Source organism: Danio rerio, chromosome 19 (genome assembly GCF_052040795.2).
Source record: "Danio rerio strain M-AB ecotype USA chromosome 19, GRCz13ab, whole genome shotgun sequence".
NCBI lineage: Eukaryota > Metazoa > Chordata > Actinopteri > Cypriniformes > Danionidae > Danio > Danio rerio.
This window is the reverse complement of record NC_141039.2, coordinates 11,749,382-11,765,477: the sequence shown is the minus strand read 5'-3', so window position 1 is coordinate 11,765,477 and position 16,096 is coordinate 11,749,382. Positions and strand designations below refer to the sequence as shown.

Here is a 16,096-nt window from a genome sequence, read left to right as displayed (position 1 = left end):
CAGAGATGAGGTAACAGACACTCCGATCAGTTTGAAAGCCTATTGTTGAGCTCTTGCTTCAATTGTAATGCTCACTTAACTGGCAAATAGGTGACTGGCACATTTACAAGGCTTCAGCTCATCCAGGGAATGAGACGCATCTCGTTTAATTATTTAAAGCTAGTCAAGCGGAAGAATTTAAAGTTGTCAGAGAGTGTTTAAACAGACTTTAAGCCGCAATTGGCTTCTAGTAATAACGGACCAATGTATTCTCAAATCTGGTTACATTTTTGCCAAATTCGTTTTTTGTTAGATTGGTGGCACTAATAACACTTGCTGATTATCAGAAGTAGTCATTATTTTTACTGTCATAGCTACAAACTGATAGGTTACTAAAAAGATAAACTCAGTTCATAATATTTTTGCTTTTTAAAAATTTAGGTCAAGATGTGTAAAGGCGTTTGGATTCAAACTGAATTTAAAATCCATGAAAAATCCATATTGCGATGGTGCAGTGGGTAGCACGTTCGCCTCACAGCAAGAAGGTTGCTGGTTCGAGCCTCGGCTGGGTCAGTTGGCGTTTTTGTGTGGAGTTTGCATGTTCTCCCAGCGTTTGCGTGGGTTTTCTCTAGATTCCAAAGATATGTGGTACAGGTGAATTGGGTATGCTAAAATTGACTGAATGAGTTTCCCAGTAATGGGTTGTGGCTGGATGGGCATACGCTGCGTAAAACATATGCTGGATAAGTTGGCGGTTCATTCCGCTGTGGCGACCCCAGATTAATTAAGGGACTAAGCCGAAAATAAATGAATGAATGAATGAAAATTTATATTTCATAAAGTGTGTAATTTTACTGTTTTCACACTTCTAGCTTCTCTTGGCTTGTTTGATTGAAACCAAAAAAATAGGTTTTTGTCTGTTCGAGAATGTGAAAATGAGTAACAGGAATTCTTTAAAACAGCTTAGGAACTCTTCCATCACAAAACCACACACACACACGCACGAACACACACACACGCCCACGCACACGCACGCATGCACACAAATAAGATCTGCTGATTCAGATCTATCTTGAGCGAGACAAACTGTTTTATTGTGACGAATTTCTTATTTCATTTATTGATTTTCCTTAACATTTTGCTTAAACTACACATAATAAAACACCCTTAAAGTAGGATCTGTGCTTTTTTATCCGAGTTTCTAGTATGGGAACAAAATTAAGTACCAAAATTTAGTGTTATCCCTCAATTATAATTTATTTTACTACCCCACCAAAAAAAAGAAAAGAAAAAAAAGGATTGCACTTCTTAACTCCTAATGCTGCTAGTTAACACATGCAATGCATTTTTTCCCTAACACATCCTATAATTTCTAAAACGTCAAGTATTCTTCTACTATTTAGTAGAGGTCGATATGTTGGTTTATGGTAAAAGTAACAGACTTAATACTACATCTACTATAAAAAAAATCTGAAAATATGAAGAAGTGTATGACCAATTTATTTAAAACAATCTAAATAAAATATTTTTTAAAACTAAATCATTTATTTATTTTGAAGTAAGCCATAAAATATTTCAGATTCTCATTTAATATATTTTTACTAAAAGAAAAAAAAAATAAGTGTAGTAGTAGTGCAACCGGATTGAGTTTGATTGATTTTCTTGTAAACCAACAATGCTGTGTGTCTAAACCAGTATTGAAAACAGTCATTCTTTAGATGACTTTAACAGTCATCATTTAAAACAGTCGAAATATGGTCAACCATTTGGTAGAGCAGCCAGTTAAAGGGCCATTGTTGTTATTTGTTTTTGAATGATCTAAAAACGAGGTAAACATTTGTTACACGAGTTATTTTAGATCTACCGTTGACGTCAGAATTATTAGCCCCCCTGAATTCTTAGCCCCGTTAAATTTTTCCCCAATTACTGTTTAACAGAGAAAAGATAATTTCAACACATTTCTAAACAATAGTTTTAATAACTAATTTCTAATAACTGATTTATTTTATCTTTGCCATGATGACAGTAAATAATATTTGACTAGATATTTGTCAAGACACTTCTATACATCTTAAAGTGACATTTAAAGCCTTAACTAGGTTAATTAGGTTATCTAGGCAGGTTGGGGTAATTAGGCAAGTTATTGTATAATGATTGTTTTTTCTGTAGATAATCAAAAAATTAGCTTAAAGGGGTTAATAATTTTGTCCCTAAAATGTTTTTTAAACAATTAAAAACTGCTTTTATACTAGCCAAAATAAAACACATAATTTGGGACATACCAAAATAGATAAAATAAATAAATAAAATAAAACAAAAAATCCGAAAGTAGGCTAAATGGTAATGAATCAAAAGTTAGAAAGTCATTAATTATAAAATTTAAATTGTATAATTTATCTTTATTAAATACCTGCTAATCAGATACAATACTGTTTTAACAGTCATTCGGCTGTTCAGGTAAATTTGCTTAAATATTTGCAAAACATTATCAGAGTTAAAGATCTCAATCTTTTCCTTCCTGGGGAATTCCTCTGGGGGACAGACGCCCCTAAAAACGGCTCATCAATTCTGAGGAATCACTAAATAAGAAACTTTATAAAAATGAACCTAGTAAAATACACAATAAATTCCAAAAAACATGATCGTTCAGATTGATAAAGCAGTGATTCAAGGTCAGTCGTCATGGCAACAACAGACAACCAGAAACCCGCCCCTCCCCCGCATCAAACAAGCACCCACCAGCATCGCCGCACCTGACGCACGCAACACCTGTGCGTGACAGCTGCGCCACAACGCGTGACGTCAGCAGACCAAATGAGTCAGGATCTTCCATAAACCAAAAAAAAAAAAGCCAAAACCCTAACCAAACCCTCACACGAATTTGGTTGCTACGCCCAAACGTTCACGAGTAGTAAAATGGCTCACTGTGAAAGCTCGTTCTTATCTGAAAAGCTGCAGCAGTTCACCAAGGACGTTTGCTGAGCAATGAATGGGGGGTTGAGCTGACGGTGGACGCAACAAAGTTACACCAACTCAATACGTCACAGTTCGGGATAAAATCCTAATAAACTGGAGTGAAAGCATCAAAGAGTGACGTAACTTACCTGTAGTTCCGATTTCCATTCATGAGGTCTCTGTCCGGATTCTAGCCGGCTTCGGGGGATCAAATACCAGATGAGCGGTGTTCGTGTAAAGCCGCTGAATGTCCACTGTAAACCGAACGACCGACACACACACCGGCTTCTACCGCGGGTATTGAAACGGGCCGCTCGGAGGTTCTGAGCTTCACACAGCCCGTAGCGAATCAGTCAAGCAAAAAGCACCGACCTTCAGCCGTGGCTCCCGCCGTATGCCGTAGAGCCGTAATTGCTACCAGCTGACAAGCCAAAAGACTCCGAAGGAAATATTTCTAACAGCCATCGCGAAACAGAGTTTGTCAGGAGCCTCGAAGCGTTCGCGGTGTGTCTTTTAAAGTGACAAGCTCTTATATTTTAAAGACATGCGCTCAGATTTGAAGTTTATATCTTCACATCCCTCGCCGAGTCAAAACGTGTGTCTTTTATTCCTGTCGAGTTCGCTTGCGGCCGTTGACGTCTGATCAAGTATCGGTGTGTTACCGGTTTGCCTTGGGTTTACCATCTCTTTACAGTCAGGGGTGTTGCCAGATTTGTAATAAACAAGAAAATTGGTACAATTACATTTATTTGGAAAAGCGAATTTTATTTCTAAAACCTACTCTAAAAACATAATAGAATATTTTTCATGTTTTGTTTACATATGTTGTGGGATTAAATCCCAAAATTGTTAGTCGCCGTATCTAAAAGAGAGTTTGTGAAGCAACAAGCATGACGTCGCGTATACTACGCGGACCTGGCAACAATAAGTAAGGGAGACCCACAGGAAATACCAAACGCAGGAAACACCGTCACTTCCTAGTAATGTCATCTATTTGATCCGCCTTTGATTGTTAATTAACGTGTAATTTGGGAACACAGATGAACTGCCTATAAAATGTTGTATATTAAGAAGAAAGCTCTATAATTTGGTAAGACTTTACAATGTTTAGAATGTAATTGTTTTTTTCCCTTTGGGTAACACTGACATGAACTTATAAGGAAAATATGTTTGTTTAGTTATATTATTCCTTCTTTAACGTAACTAATATGAAATTATTTGTTCATTTTAGTTTAACTTGGTTTAGTTTAGCTTGACTATTGTTTGTAAACTCAGTAGGATGAAGGATATGGAGGATGAAACCTGCAAAAACAATAAATAAATAAATATATATTTAAATGAGTAAGTAAATCCATACATCCCGGCATAAATAAAATAATAAATAAATACATATGCAAATAAATAAATAAATGGATAAGTAAAAATCCACAAATTCCTGCATTAATGAATATATAAATAATTAATAGTGTGTGCAAGTAAATAAATAAATTACACAGATGTTGGAGGGATAAGAACAGTTTAAGAACCCCTCTTTGAACAGTTATTTACTTTTGCCAGCTCAACATGCTAATGCAGTGGTCTCAAACTCAATTCCTGGAGGGCCGCAGCTTTTGCTCCAGCCTTAATCAGACACAGCTCATCCAACTAATCAAGGTGTTCAAGACTACTCTGGAACACCTTGATTATTTAGATCAGCTGTGTTAGAGTAAGGTTGGAGCAAAACTGTGCAGAGCTGTGGCCCTCCCGGAATTGAGTTTAAGACGTATGAACCAATGGGAGGGTGTCTAGCAATCATCAGAAAGCAGTCTTTATGCCATCACTGATTAATTGTTAGAAAAATTTTGCATTGGATTTTTTTTGACTGGCTTCTGATGATTGACACACCGCCTCTCATTAGCATGTAAAGCTGAGGAAAAGTAAGTATGGAACTGCGTTCAGGAATGAATAAACGTTTGAAAGTGGGGGAAATAGACTTTCAGTTTAGCATTTTTTTTTTTATTCCCGCAACATTCGTGTAATTTAATTATTTACCTGCCCGCACTATCAATTATTTTTATATACATTCATTCATTGTCTTTTAGCTTAATCCATTTATTAATCTGGTATTGCCACAGCAGAATGAACCACCAACTATTCCAGCATATGTTTTACACAGCGGATGCCCTTCCAGCTGCAACCCAATACTGGGAATATTTATATATTTATTTATGCAGAAATTTGTGTATTTAAAAAAAAAACATTTATTTATATATTTGCATATTTATTTTTTTTTATTTTTACTGTTTTATTTATGCAGGGATTTATGGATTTATTTACTCATTTATTTATATATTTGCATATTTATTTAATTATTTTTTTACTGTTTTATTTATGCAGGGATTTGTGGATTTATTTACTCATTTATTTATATATTTGCATATTTACTTATTGTTAATGCAGGTTTCGTCCTCAATAAAAGGATCTCAAAAATGGATTTTAATAATGCTGAGACTTAAATATTGTATTGTTTTAGGTTGTTCGCTGATGTTAATAAAAGAAACCTTATTTTAGTGTTTTTCTTATAATTAATTTAATCAAGTCACAATATTTATCCCCTTTTCTTACAAAAGAAAATCATAAAAGATATATAGTAACATAAAAACAACATGGGAAGATTTACAGTAGTGTTGAACACCTTTTCTAACTCTCACCTTATACAGTATGTTACTAAGTCATACAGTATATCATTCATTAATTTTCCTTATAGGCTAAGTCCCTTTATTCATCAGGGGTCACCACAGCGGAATGAAACGCCAACTTATCCAGCATATGTTTTACACAGGGGATGCCCTTCCAGCTGCAACCCAGTATTGGGAAACACCCATACACACTCATTTCCACACATGTACACACAGTGTATTCAATTCTCCAATAACACATGTCTTTGGACTGTCGGGGAACCGGAGCACTCGGAGGAAACCCACGTGAACACAGGGAGAACATGTAAACTCTACACAGAAATGCCAACTGGTTCAGCCAGGACTCGAACCAGCGAACTTCTTGCTGTGAGGTGATAACTGAGCCGCCATGTCATCGATACAGTATTATGTTGTCTATTTTGATCCTTTTTAAATATACCTTGTTCTTTGTCCTTTTTGTCTTTTACTCTGCAAATCACATTTAGTGTTCTTTAGTGGATCTTTGTGGCTGTTTTACATTTAGCCTATATTTAAACAGCAAATATAAAAACAAACACAGCAGATATAAAACAGGCCCATAGCCTGGTTCAGAAGACCCACCCCTCATTGACAAAAGTCCAGAATGTGTCCCATAAATGAGCTCATTTGTCATATTTTGACTGCTATGCCATCATAAATAGTGAAAATAGCCCATATGATAAGGCTTTAAGACCAAGCCAAATCCTCTGTTGGCTGTCGCTTCTGTGTGACTTCAGCTAATCAGTTTAGTTCAATGCTTACAGATATTTTGGTAACACTTTATAATAACAACACACTATGAATCGTTTATTAAGCATTAGTAAATAGTGAATTCATTACCTGTTAAGCATTAACTCTACATTAATAAACATTAGTAAGCAGTTTATAACTGAAGCTACAAATGCTGTGTTCCTGACTTATAAACACATTTATAATGTGCTTAATAATTGAACTTTCATATTTTAATGATTTATTTTTCATTACTAAATTAAGTATTGCATCATTTACCAACCATTTATTTAAGCATAGTTGGTGTTTTTTTTTTAAAGATAATTCAGAATGAGTACGTAAATGATTCATAAACTGTTGAAATCAATATTTACAATTCTTATTATTCGGGCATATATTAATGGTTACTATATATGTTAATAAATGCTTTATTAACTCACTTTCATGCAGTTTTGTGACCTAATTTAAAGTGAGGACTATTTATGCTTTATAAATCCCTTATAAATGACAATTAAAGACTCAGTTTTATTCTAAACAGGAAAAATGACAAATTATTCACTCAATTAAAGATGCACAAATAAAACTGTACTTCACATGAAAAATAAATCTTTGCAACCTTATCTAAAATAAAATCACTGTAGAGTTTAAACATTGTATCTTATTATATTGTTAAATTATTATGCTGTTGTTGTTTTATCCAATTTTATGTCATATTTTGACTCTCCTGTTATTCAGCAATGTTTACACTTTTAAGTAATTTTACTTTTTAGATGAGATTGCAAAGATTATTGTTCATTTGATAATGAGCCTTTAATTGTCATTTATAAGGGATTTATAAAGCATGAATAGTCCTCACTTTAAATTAGGTCACAAAACTGCAAACTGAAGTTCTGTTAATAAAGCATTTATTAACATGCTTAGTAATCATTACTATATGCCTGAATAATAAGATTTCTAAATGTTAATTTGAATAGTTTATTAATAATCTATTAACTCATTCTGAAAGATCCTAAAAACCTCCAGGTACTTTTAAATACAAATGGTTTGTAAATAATGCAATACTAAATTTAGTAATGAAATATAAATCATAAACAAAGTATGAAAATACAATCATTAAGCACATTATCAATGCGGTTATACGTGAAGAATAAAGCATTTAGCTTCAGTTATAAACTGCTTACTAATGTTTATTAATGTGGAGTTAATGCTTAACAAATAATGATTTCACTAGATGCTAATGCTTAGTAAATGATTCATAGTGTATAGTTATTATAAAGTGTTACTGATATTTTTCACGAGTTCAACATCCAGCTGTGCAAGAAAACACATGATTTGACAAAAGAGAAGTCATCTTTCGCTACTGTATTGTTTTTAAGTAGAGAAAACACTTTAAAAGTAACTTTTATTCTAAATCTTGGATGCTATATATTGAAACAAAAAAAAAGACCTATAAAAAGATGTGAAGCATCAAAAACGCACCATATATCAAAATTAATTTGAATACTAATTTGGCTTTTGTTGTTAACCATGAATTTTCAAATTTACTTTTTTTTTTTTTTTTTACAGGAGAGGATAGAAAAAAAATGTGAAGCGCTACATTATTAATTATGATTATTATTATGTTTTTTAAGCCAATTTCTGACTGAGGAAAGTTGAATGTGCTAGCCAGTTTATTATCTGTCTGGTAAATGACAATAGGCTACAGTTTTTAATTTAAAGCTTTAACAGATTCCTATTTTTTTCTAATGATATATGATTTTTTTTTTGATGATGTTTTTTTTCTTTATTCTAAATCTCTAAGAAATATTTTGTTACATCAGAAATTGTGGTTTTGATGACCATCCGACAAGCTAATCCAGCTAAAAAATAGTGCTTAAAATGTTACTAAATTAAGTGTTTAATTTTTAATAATTTGTTTAATAACAAGTTAAATAATTACATACAAAATGAGGCGAACAGCTGCAAAAAAGTCCAGAAAAGAACCACCCCTTTTACCAGGCTGGCTACAGGCCTGTAGAAAAATATATACACGTGTGTTTGTTTTAAGGTTTTAACATCATCAGCTGAGAAAGCAAACTGTGGTCTACAGATGGCAGCAGCGCTTAGTGTGACTGTAATAACCAGAGAAGAAGACTGTACAGGAAATATTTTCTGCACCATAAACGTGAGAACAGTAACTAATAGTTTTTTAAGTAGTTATTTTGCAGTCTCGACATAATTTATATAGGATTCAGCCATTTAAATAAATTCCCGTCTCAAATAATCATAAATTAAATATTCATTTACTTAATACAATAGCAGAAATATTAATATTGAGCAACGACGGAATGATCACAACATAATAAAATGGTTTAAAGAGTCGATTCTCTCTTGAATGTGATTGATTAGGCTTGAATGAGAGATCAGTAACTTTGTGTAGCTCACTATCATGTGGAATATTCTCTCCAGGTAAACAAGTGGACCACAGTTTTTGATCGACCTTTTTTCATATCTCCTTAATTGGCAACATGCATATTTCCTATTGGTATTTTGTATTACAGTTTTGTCTGTGGTTTATTGTTCTGAATCTAACGTTCTGAATAACGTTTCAGAGGGATGGATAAAGTCATAACCTGTTTCAACAAGTGTCCGGATGCTTCTGTCCGTCTCATCTGTTTTCCATGGGCAGGTGGAGGCTCTATCCACTATGCTCGCTGGGCCAAAACTCTCCCCAGCTCTATTGAAGGTAAGCTCCCTATTTAAAATGGCAGTATACCTTTTTTATATTAACTATTAAGGATAAATAATTAAATTTACCTATAATTATAGGTAATTACGTTTTATATTTGTTCATTTTAATGTCATAATTTATTGTTAGTAAGGTAAATTAAATAATAACTGATTCCTATACAGTGCTCAGCGTAATTGAGTACACCCCATTTTGAAAATGAATACTTGTATCCATTTCTCAGTTAAAATAGGCAATGTATTTTGGTGCATTTAAACAAAACAGATTTATTAAAGGATATATTTATAAAAATAATATTTTTGTCACCAAACATTTAGAAATGGAAAGATAATAAAATTAAACTCAAGCAAAATATTGCAAAAAAATAAAAATAAATAAATAAAAATTACAACCTATGAAATTTTAACTCAATTTTTCTTTTTTCTTTTCTTTTCCTTCTCTTGCTTTTTCATCCTTTTCAAATTAGTATTTAATATTTTTCTATAACATATGAATTTGAGTTTTTGGATCGTTATCATAAGTTATTTTGTTAGATAAGCTCAGGAACTTAAAAGATAGATTTTTAAGGGGTTTAATCGTTATCGAAGACCAAAAAAAACAATATAGTTTAATGTAAAAAAATAATATAGTTTACAATATAAAAAAAATAAAAGAGCAATAAAGCCTTTAATTTTTTTTTTTGGAATGTGTCCAGGGATATTTAGAAAATGAATAATTTGTAGACATATTACGAGACCTTATTTGTGGATCACAGTGCAGCCCCAAAGTGCTTATTAATCAAAATTGTGTGTGCCCTTATTCTTCAAATCACTAGGTTCATTAGATGTACAGGTCAGAATAAGAATGCTGTTTTTAGCATAAATGTATCTGTTATGATTAAACATGATTGAACATTTTTTTATAAGTTATTTAAAACATGAAAGCATGCAGTGAACTTGCATTTAGTATATATATATATATATATATATATATATATATATATATATATATATATATATATATATATATATATATATATATACTAAATGCAATAAGCAACATCACACGAGTAGCAGTGCGATATGGCTGTATATCGGCACTGGTGGGAGGCGTGCGTTGCAGCCCCGTGCCGTAGTGCCCCCACCAGTGCCGATATACAGCCATATCGCACTGCTGCGAGTGTGATATTGTGTTTATACAACAGTTTGACGGCATAATTGTGTATATAAAAACAAAATCAAACATGGAGAGTTTCAAAAACCCTTTTGTATGAGGAACTACTTTCTTCCGGATTCAAATCATAAGCTGACAGTTAAACAGTTAGGCGTGCATCTTTTAAACTTTAGATCTGTGGTGTCTGCTTTTTGCTGGCTGTATGTGGGCGGAGTAATACTCAAAGGGTAAAGAGGCTGTAGGAGTTCTGATATTGCTGAATATTGCACGGCTATCAGCCAATCAGATTTGACAACCAGACAGAACTGTTGTATAATTATATTTATATTATTTTAACTCTTCATTTATTTTCAGTGTACTCCGTTAGACTGCCAGGCAGAGAAGGGCGAACCAAGGAACCATTTTTTCAAAATATGCAGGAGATCCTTGATGAGGTCATCGGTGTCCTTCTTCCACAACTTAAAGAAAAGCCATTTGCACTCTTCGGGCATAGGTTGGGACCTATTATTCTGGTCTAGGTGTAGGTATGCTATCGTAATATGTACCTTCTTAAGTAAGCACATGTTCTGTGCAACTTCTATCTATAGTTTTGGAGCTATGATCTGCTTCGCCTTTGCTGAGCATGTCAAGAAGGTCCACAACCTTGAGCCGATCCACATGTTTCTCTCTGGAGCCTCTGCACCATATGTGAGTGTGGTCACTTTCACATCTGGCAGCTGTCAATGGATTTGAATATTATAGAAAAAAGACAGAATCATTTCATGGAAACACATACTCAAAAATAAAAAATTATCGAAATTCATAAGAAGGTAACAACATTAAGTGTTATATTAACTTTTTAAATATTTTATTTTGTAATACTTATTATTATAATACTTACATAATATTTATTATGCTTTAAAAATGTATATTATACTTATATATACTTATACTATATAGATTTAAATGCCTATTAGAGGGATAGTTCACTCCATATTTATCATTCTGAAATTATTTATTCATCCTTCACTTGTTCCAAACCTGTCTCTTGAATACAAAGGAATACATACTGAAGAAAGCTGGAAAAAACAGCTATTTACTTCCATTTAATTTTTTCCTACTATGGATGTTAATTGCTGTCTTTATAATATCTTGTTTTGTGTTGAACAGAAAAAAATCAATTCATAAAGCATCACTTGGGTGAGAGTTAATGGTGAGAAATTTTCGTTTTTGGTTGAACTATGCTTACTATGATTGAATTATACTTTTCAGTCTGAGGCAAGACTGCAGGCACCAAGAAGAAGTCATCTGTCAGATGATGAGTTTCTTATATGGGTAACTTCTATTGGCGGCACACCACCAGAGATACTGGCCAATGCTGAGCTCGCCAAACTCTTCTTGCCTGCGCTGAAAGCAGACCTCTATGTAGCAGACAGCTATAGGTGGGTATAGACACAACAGACACAGAGAGCACAGTACTATAATCCCATGGAATTAAAAATTACAAACATACACTCAACAGGGTCAGTGTATCTTTTGGTCATTGGATTTTCATTTTAAAAGCAGATATTAAAAAAACAAAAACAAGCCGTTCTTTGATTTTCGTTTTTGAATATTTCATGGTGAAAAATTGGTGTTGGCCTTTTTGGTTTTGAAATATAAAAAAGAAGCCTTCATTTTTGTTTCTGGTGATTTTATTTTTTGTTATTTGAAATAAAAAATGAAAATGAAATAATTTTTGAATTTAGTTTTTTCGTTTTTCACCATGAAAAAGAAAAACGAGACGTTTTTTGATAATCGTTTTAAAATTCAAAAACAAAAATCATTTTCATTTGTTTGTCGGCTTAGTCCCTTTATTAATCCGGGGTCGGCACAGCAGAATGAACCGCCAACTTATCCAGCAAGTTTTTATGCAGCGGATGCCCTTCCAGCCACAACCCATCTCTGGGAAACATCCACACACACACTCATACACTATGGACAATTGTACCTGTACCGCATGTCTTTAGAATGTGGGGGAAACCGGAGCACCCGGAGGAAACCCATAAGAAGGCAGGGAGAATATGCAAACTCCACACAGAGCCGAGGTTCGAATCAGCGACCCAGCGACCTTCTTGCTGTGAGGCGACAGCACTACCTACTGCGCCACTGCCTCGCCCCTGTTTTTCAATATCTGTTTTTAAAATAAAAATCCAATGACCAAAAAATTCACTGACCCAACAGCCACTTCATTAGGTTGCTTTTTTAATATCTTTATTGCATTTTAACTTTACACTCAGATAATACAGTATAAAACAACAACAAGTAAAAACAACAACAAAACAAAAAAAGAGAACAAATAAAAATCTCAGTATTTTACATCATATCTATGACCTAGCGTCCTGGTGGCGCAGTGGGTAGCACGATCGCCTCACAGCAAGAAGGTCGCTGGTTCGAGCCCTGGTTGGGTCAGCCTGCATTTTTGTGTAGAGTTTGCATGTTCTCCCTATGTTGGCTTGAGTTTCCTTTGGGTTTTCCGGTTTCCCCCCACAGTCCAAAGGTACAGTTGAATTGAATAAACTAAATTGGCCGTAGTGTATTTGTGTGTGAATGAGAGAGATTAATTGAGAGTGTATGGGTGTTTCCCAGTGTTAGGCTGCAACTAGAAGGGCATCCGGAGATTAAAACATGCTGGATAAGTTGGCAGTTCATTCCACTGTGGTGACCCCTGATTAATAAAGGGACTAAGTCGAAATAAAAATAAATAAATGAATATTTACGACCTCTCTTCTTATTCATCAATCAACACATTTCCAGCTCCACCACATTTAGGAACAATTTGAAAGGTCCCCAAACTCCCTCAAAGATTGACGTATTTATCTCTTAATATATAGTTGTATTCATCTCTTAATATGTACGTTATCTTTTCATCTCATGCTTCCCATTCATCCCATGTACACACATTTTTAAAATTTAAAGAAATAATTCATTTAGCTTGAAGAATACATGTTTATAAATATACATTTAGTCTTTTTAACCTTGATTTGCTTAGGGAATAAATAACATTTTTTTAAAAAATCAGAGGTGATAGTTGAATATTGACACAAAGGGCTCTATTTTGACGGTCCATGCGCAGAGCGCAAAACGCAGGGCGCAAACGCTTTCAGGGCGTGTCAGAACGCGTTTTTGCTAATTTAAGGACGGGAAAATCCGCTTTGCGCCAAGGTGTATGGTCTAAAAGGGTTGAGTTTATTTTCTTAATGAGTTATAGGTGTGTTTTGAGAATAAAACAATTAGAGTCTCATCTCCCATTCCCTTTAAGAGCCATCTGCGTCGCGCCAAGAGCGCATTCGCTGTTTACAGGACGCAAAGTAAGTCTAAGTGGAAAAAATGAGCATTTCACAAGCAAACAGTTGACAGTTTTTTAACAGAAAACTGTTAAACAGCATCTACTGCATGAGAATGAGAGATAAGTGATCTACTTTCACTTTCGCTTCTGGATAGGGAAACCTTTACGCACAGACATCAATTAGTCTATAAATAAATAATTTTGTTTGTTAAGCGCAAATATTCGTTTCAAAACTGTTTCTAAATTCAGTTATAATTTCCAGCAAACGAATAAATAAACAATAATGACAAAATGTGCTCAAAAACCTGAGTTATATCCTAAAACACATGCTGTGCCCTAATGGTCTAAAACCTGACAGGTGGGCAAATCTAAGCTTGTTTTTAATAAAACAAATATAAATATGGATATAATAAATAATACTGTTAATAATAATAACAGTATACAAAAGCAAATTGTTATGAATGAACTGAAAAAGCCTCCCGAGATGAAGAAGACATAAAAGCAGTGATTTTTTTATATTTATGTAGGCTAGAAAATAATGTTTTGTAATATTTTAATCCTTTATATTTATACTCTATATCTATCCTCATTATATCTTATGTATATCCTTAATATTAAAATTTTTTCATATGTAAAGATATTTGCCTATTGCTCTCTTGTGCGTATTAAGCAGTGTGTAAGCAAGGCTCAACTCTGCGCCTGAGTTTAGACCGGGTTAGTTTTGGTCTAATGAAAAATCTACTATAGTTTCTCAAAATAGCAACGCGCCAGCGGTCCGCCTCAGAACGCCTTCCTTTTTAGACCAGAACGCCTATGGGCGCACAAATGAGCGCTAATGCATTTGCTATTTAAACAGCGTAGCGCAACGCCTCAAAACCACTCTTGCGCCAAGCTTAAACTACCAAAAGACTATTGCGCCGCGCCTTGCGCCACACTGCGCCGGGTGTATGATAGGGCCCATAGTATCTTCTCTATCATCCTTTTCAGTTATTTCCAAAATTAATTTTTAATTTTGCCACACTCCTATCTCCCATGAATGATATAATGTCCCCTTAAACTCAATGCACCTTATTCAGATATTCAAAATGTTTTCATTATATTTATGCAATACCGCTACAGTTATGTAATTAGGTTGCTTTTTGATGGAAGCATCTAATCAGCCAATCAAATAGTAGCAACTCACTTCCTCCATCTTTCTTTGACTTTTTTGACACACTTTACTTTAAACTGCGGAGTGGACATCACAGGATATTCTGCCATGATTCCAGTTTTAAAAAGTGTTTTCTATATTCACATATATATATGTGTTTTTATATAATTTATATTATTATTATTTAGTGACCACTATGTAGGGAACATGTCGATCTCAACACAGTTTCTTCTTGGAGAGTTTGAGATAGAGATCCACTGTCTTAGGGGACTCACATAGGAATCATGTTCAGTAAGTCAGTAAAATATGTAACGATAATATATATAATGATAAAAAAAATCATGCATATTGTGGCATTAAGGCTGCAACCCAGTACAAGCAAGGTTTACCTAATGAATTAGCCAGTAATTGTATGCTGTATTAAATAAAATGTATAGATTACGTGGAATACTGTATGTTCAACAGGTGTAGCAGACCATCAAAACCCTTTCTGTCATGTCCAGTATCATGTTTTGATGGAAAAGAGGATTCACCTCATGACTTACAAGGTGAGAATAACATAGGCAGTTTCTTATAAAGGTTCATAACCACTTGAGGATAAGTAAATAGCTAATATTTATTTTTGAGGCTATCCCTTTCATTTGTCTCTTTTGCTTTACAGCTTGGAAGATCATGACTAGCGGTGACTTCACTGTGCAGATGCTTCCTGGGTCTCATTTCTACCTGAAAGAAGCAGCAAATGAAAAATATATACTGGACATAATCACAAAACATATTGAGACAGCGGAGATGGACTATCTTTAGAACTGATCTGACTGCATCCGTATTACAAATTTAGTTTCTTGTTATTGTGAAGAAAATAAATATATATATGACATATATCTATCTGACACAGACTGTAACCAATAAACACCTGCAATAATCATTCTATTTATTTTAAGGCTCTGAAACAAATATGAATGAATATAAATAATAGTTAAATATAAACCTCAATGTAAATAGGTAAAGCAATCTGAGAGGATTAATATAAATCTGCAATATGAAAGCAATTATTAAACTATAGATATTTAAAAATGTTTTTATACTGATTTGATTAAAATTGTTCCACATCATTTTCTCTTCTCGTCTTGTCTTTTTTCCCAGTCTGTAGCCATATAGAGGCAAAATAATATACAAATATTATCACTGACCAACACTGCACATTTTTTTTTTTTTAGATTTTTTGTCTTGTTTTTTAGTCCAAATATCTAACAATTCTTATATCAAGAAGCATTTTCTAGGCTAGCGAAACATAATGTCTTTTTCAGGAATAATATGCCAATATTAAGTGAGTTTTTCCTTAAAACAAGTTAAATAATCTGCCAATAATCTGCCAATGGGGTAAGAAAAATAAATTTGTT

At 33.6% G+C, this 16,096-nt stretch overlaps 3 protein-coding genes across 12 annotated transcripts in view; 2 read left to right on the top strand and 1 right to left on the bottom strand.

The window, feature by feature from the left end:
• ago3b (argonaute RISC catalytic component 3b) overlaps window positions 1-3,597 on the bottom strand; it is a 28,805-nt gene extending 25,208 nt beyond the window's left edge. For 2 of the 3 annotated variants that reach the window (XM_087294818.1, XM_087294819.1), the window contains exon 1: window positions 3,084-3,597. In XM_087294818.1, the coding sequence (XP_087150944.1) occupies window positions 3,084-3,102 (19 nt within the window). In that variant the 5' untranslated portion in view covers window positions 3,103-3,597. The remainder of the gene's footprint in view (window positions 1-3,083) is intronic. The other variant, NM_001160028.1, reaches the window with a different exon arrangement.
• The window catches only part of slc9a3.1 (solute carrier family 9 member A3, tandem duplicate 1), a 110,146-nt gene that overhangs the window by 65,354 nt on the left and 28,696 nt on the right, over window positions 1-16,096 (top strand). The gene's annotated exons all lie outside the window — the stretch shown is intronic.
• Window positions 3,885-15,808, top strand: olah (oleoyl-ACP hydrolase). 8 transcript variants are annotated; one of them, XM_087294802.1, is made up of 8 exons: window positions 3,885-4,024; window positions 5,756-5,983; window positions 8,951-9,084; window positions 10,594-10,732; window positions 10,827-10,926; window positions 11,491-11,660; window positions 15,162-15,244; window positions 15,358-15,808. In XM_087294802.1, exons 2-8 carry the CDS (start codon window positions 5,817-5,819, stop codon window positions 15,498-15,500), a joined length of 936 nt encoding a protein of 311 aa, XP_087150928.1. In that variant the 5' UTR covers window positions 3,885-4,024; window positions 5,756-5,816; the 3' UTR covers window positions 15,501-15,808. The 8 variants fall into 8 exon arrangements, 6 of the variants coding, with proteins under 6 accessions (XP_087150928.1, XP_087150927.1, XP_087150929.1 ...); XM_087294801.1 differs by having other exon boundaries at window positions 5,681-5,983; XM_087294803.1 differs by lacking the exon at window positions 5,756-5,983.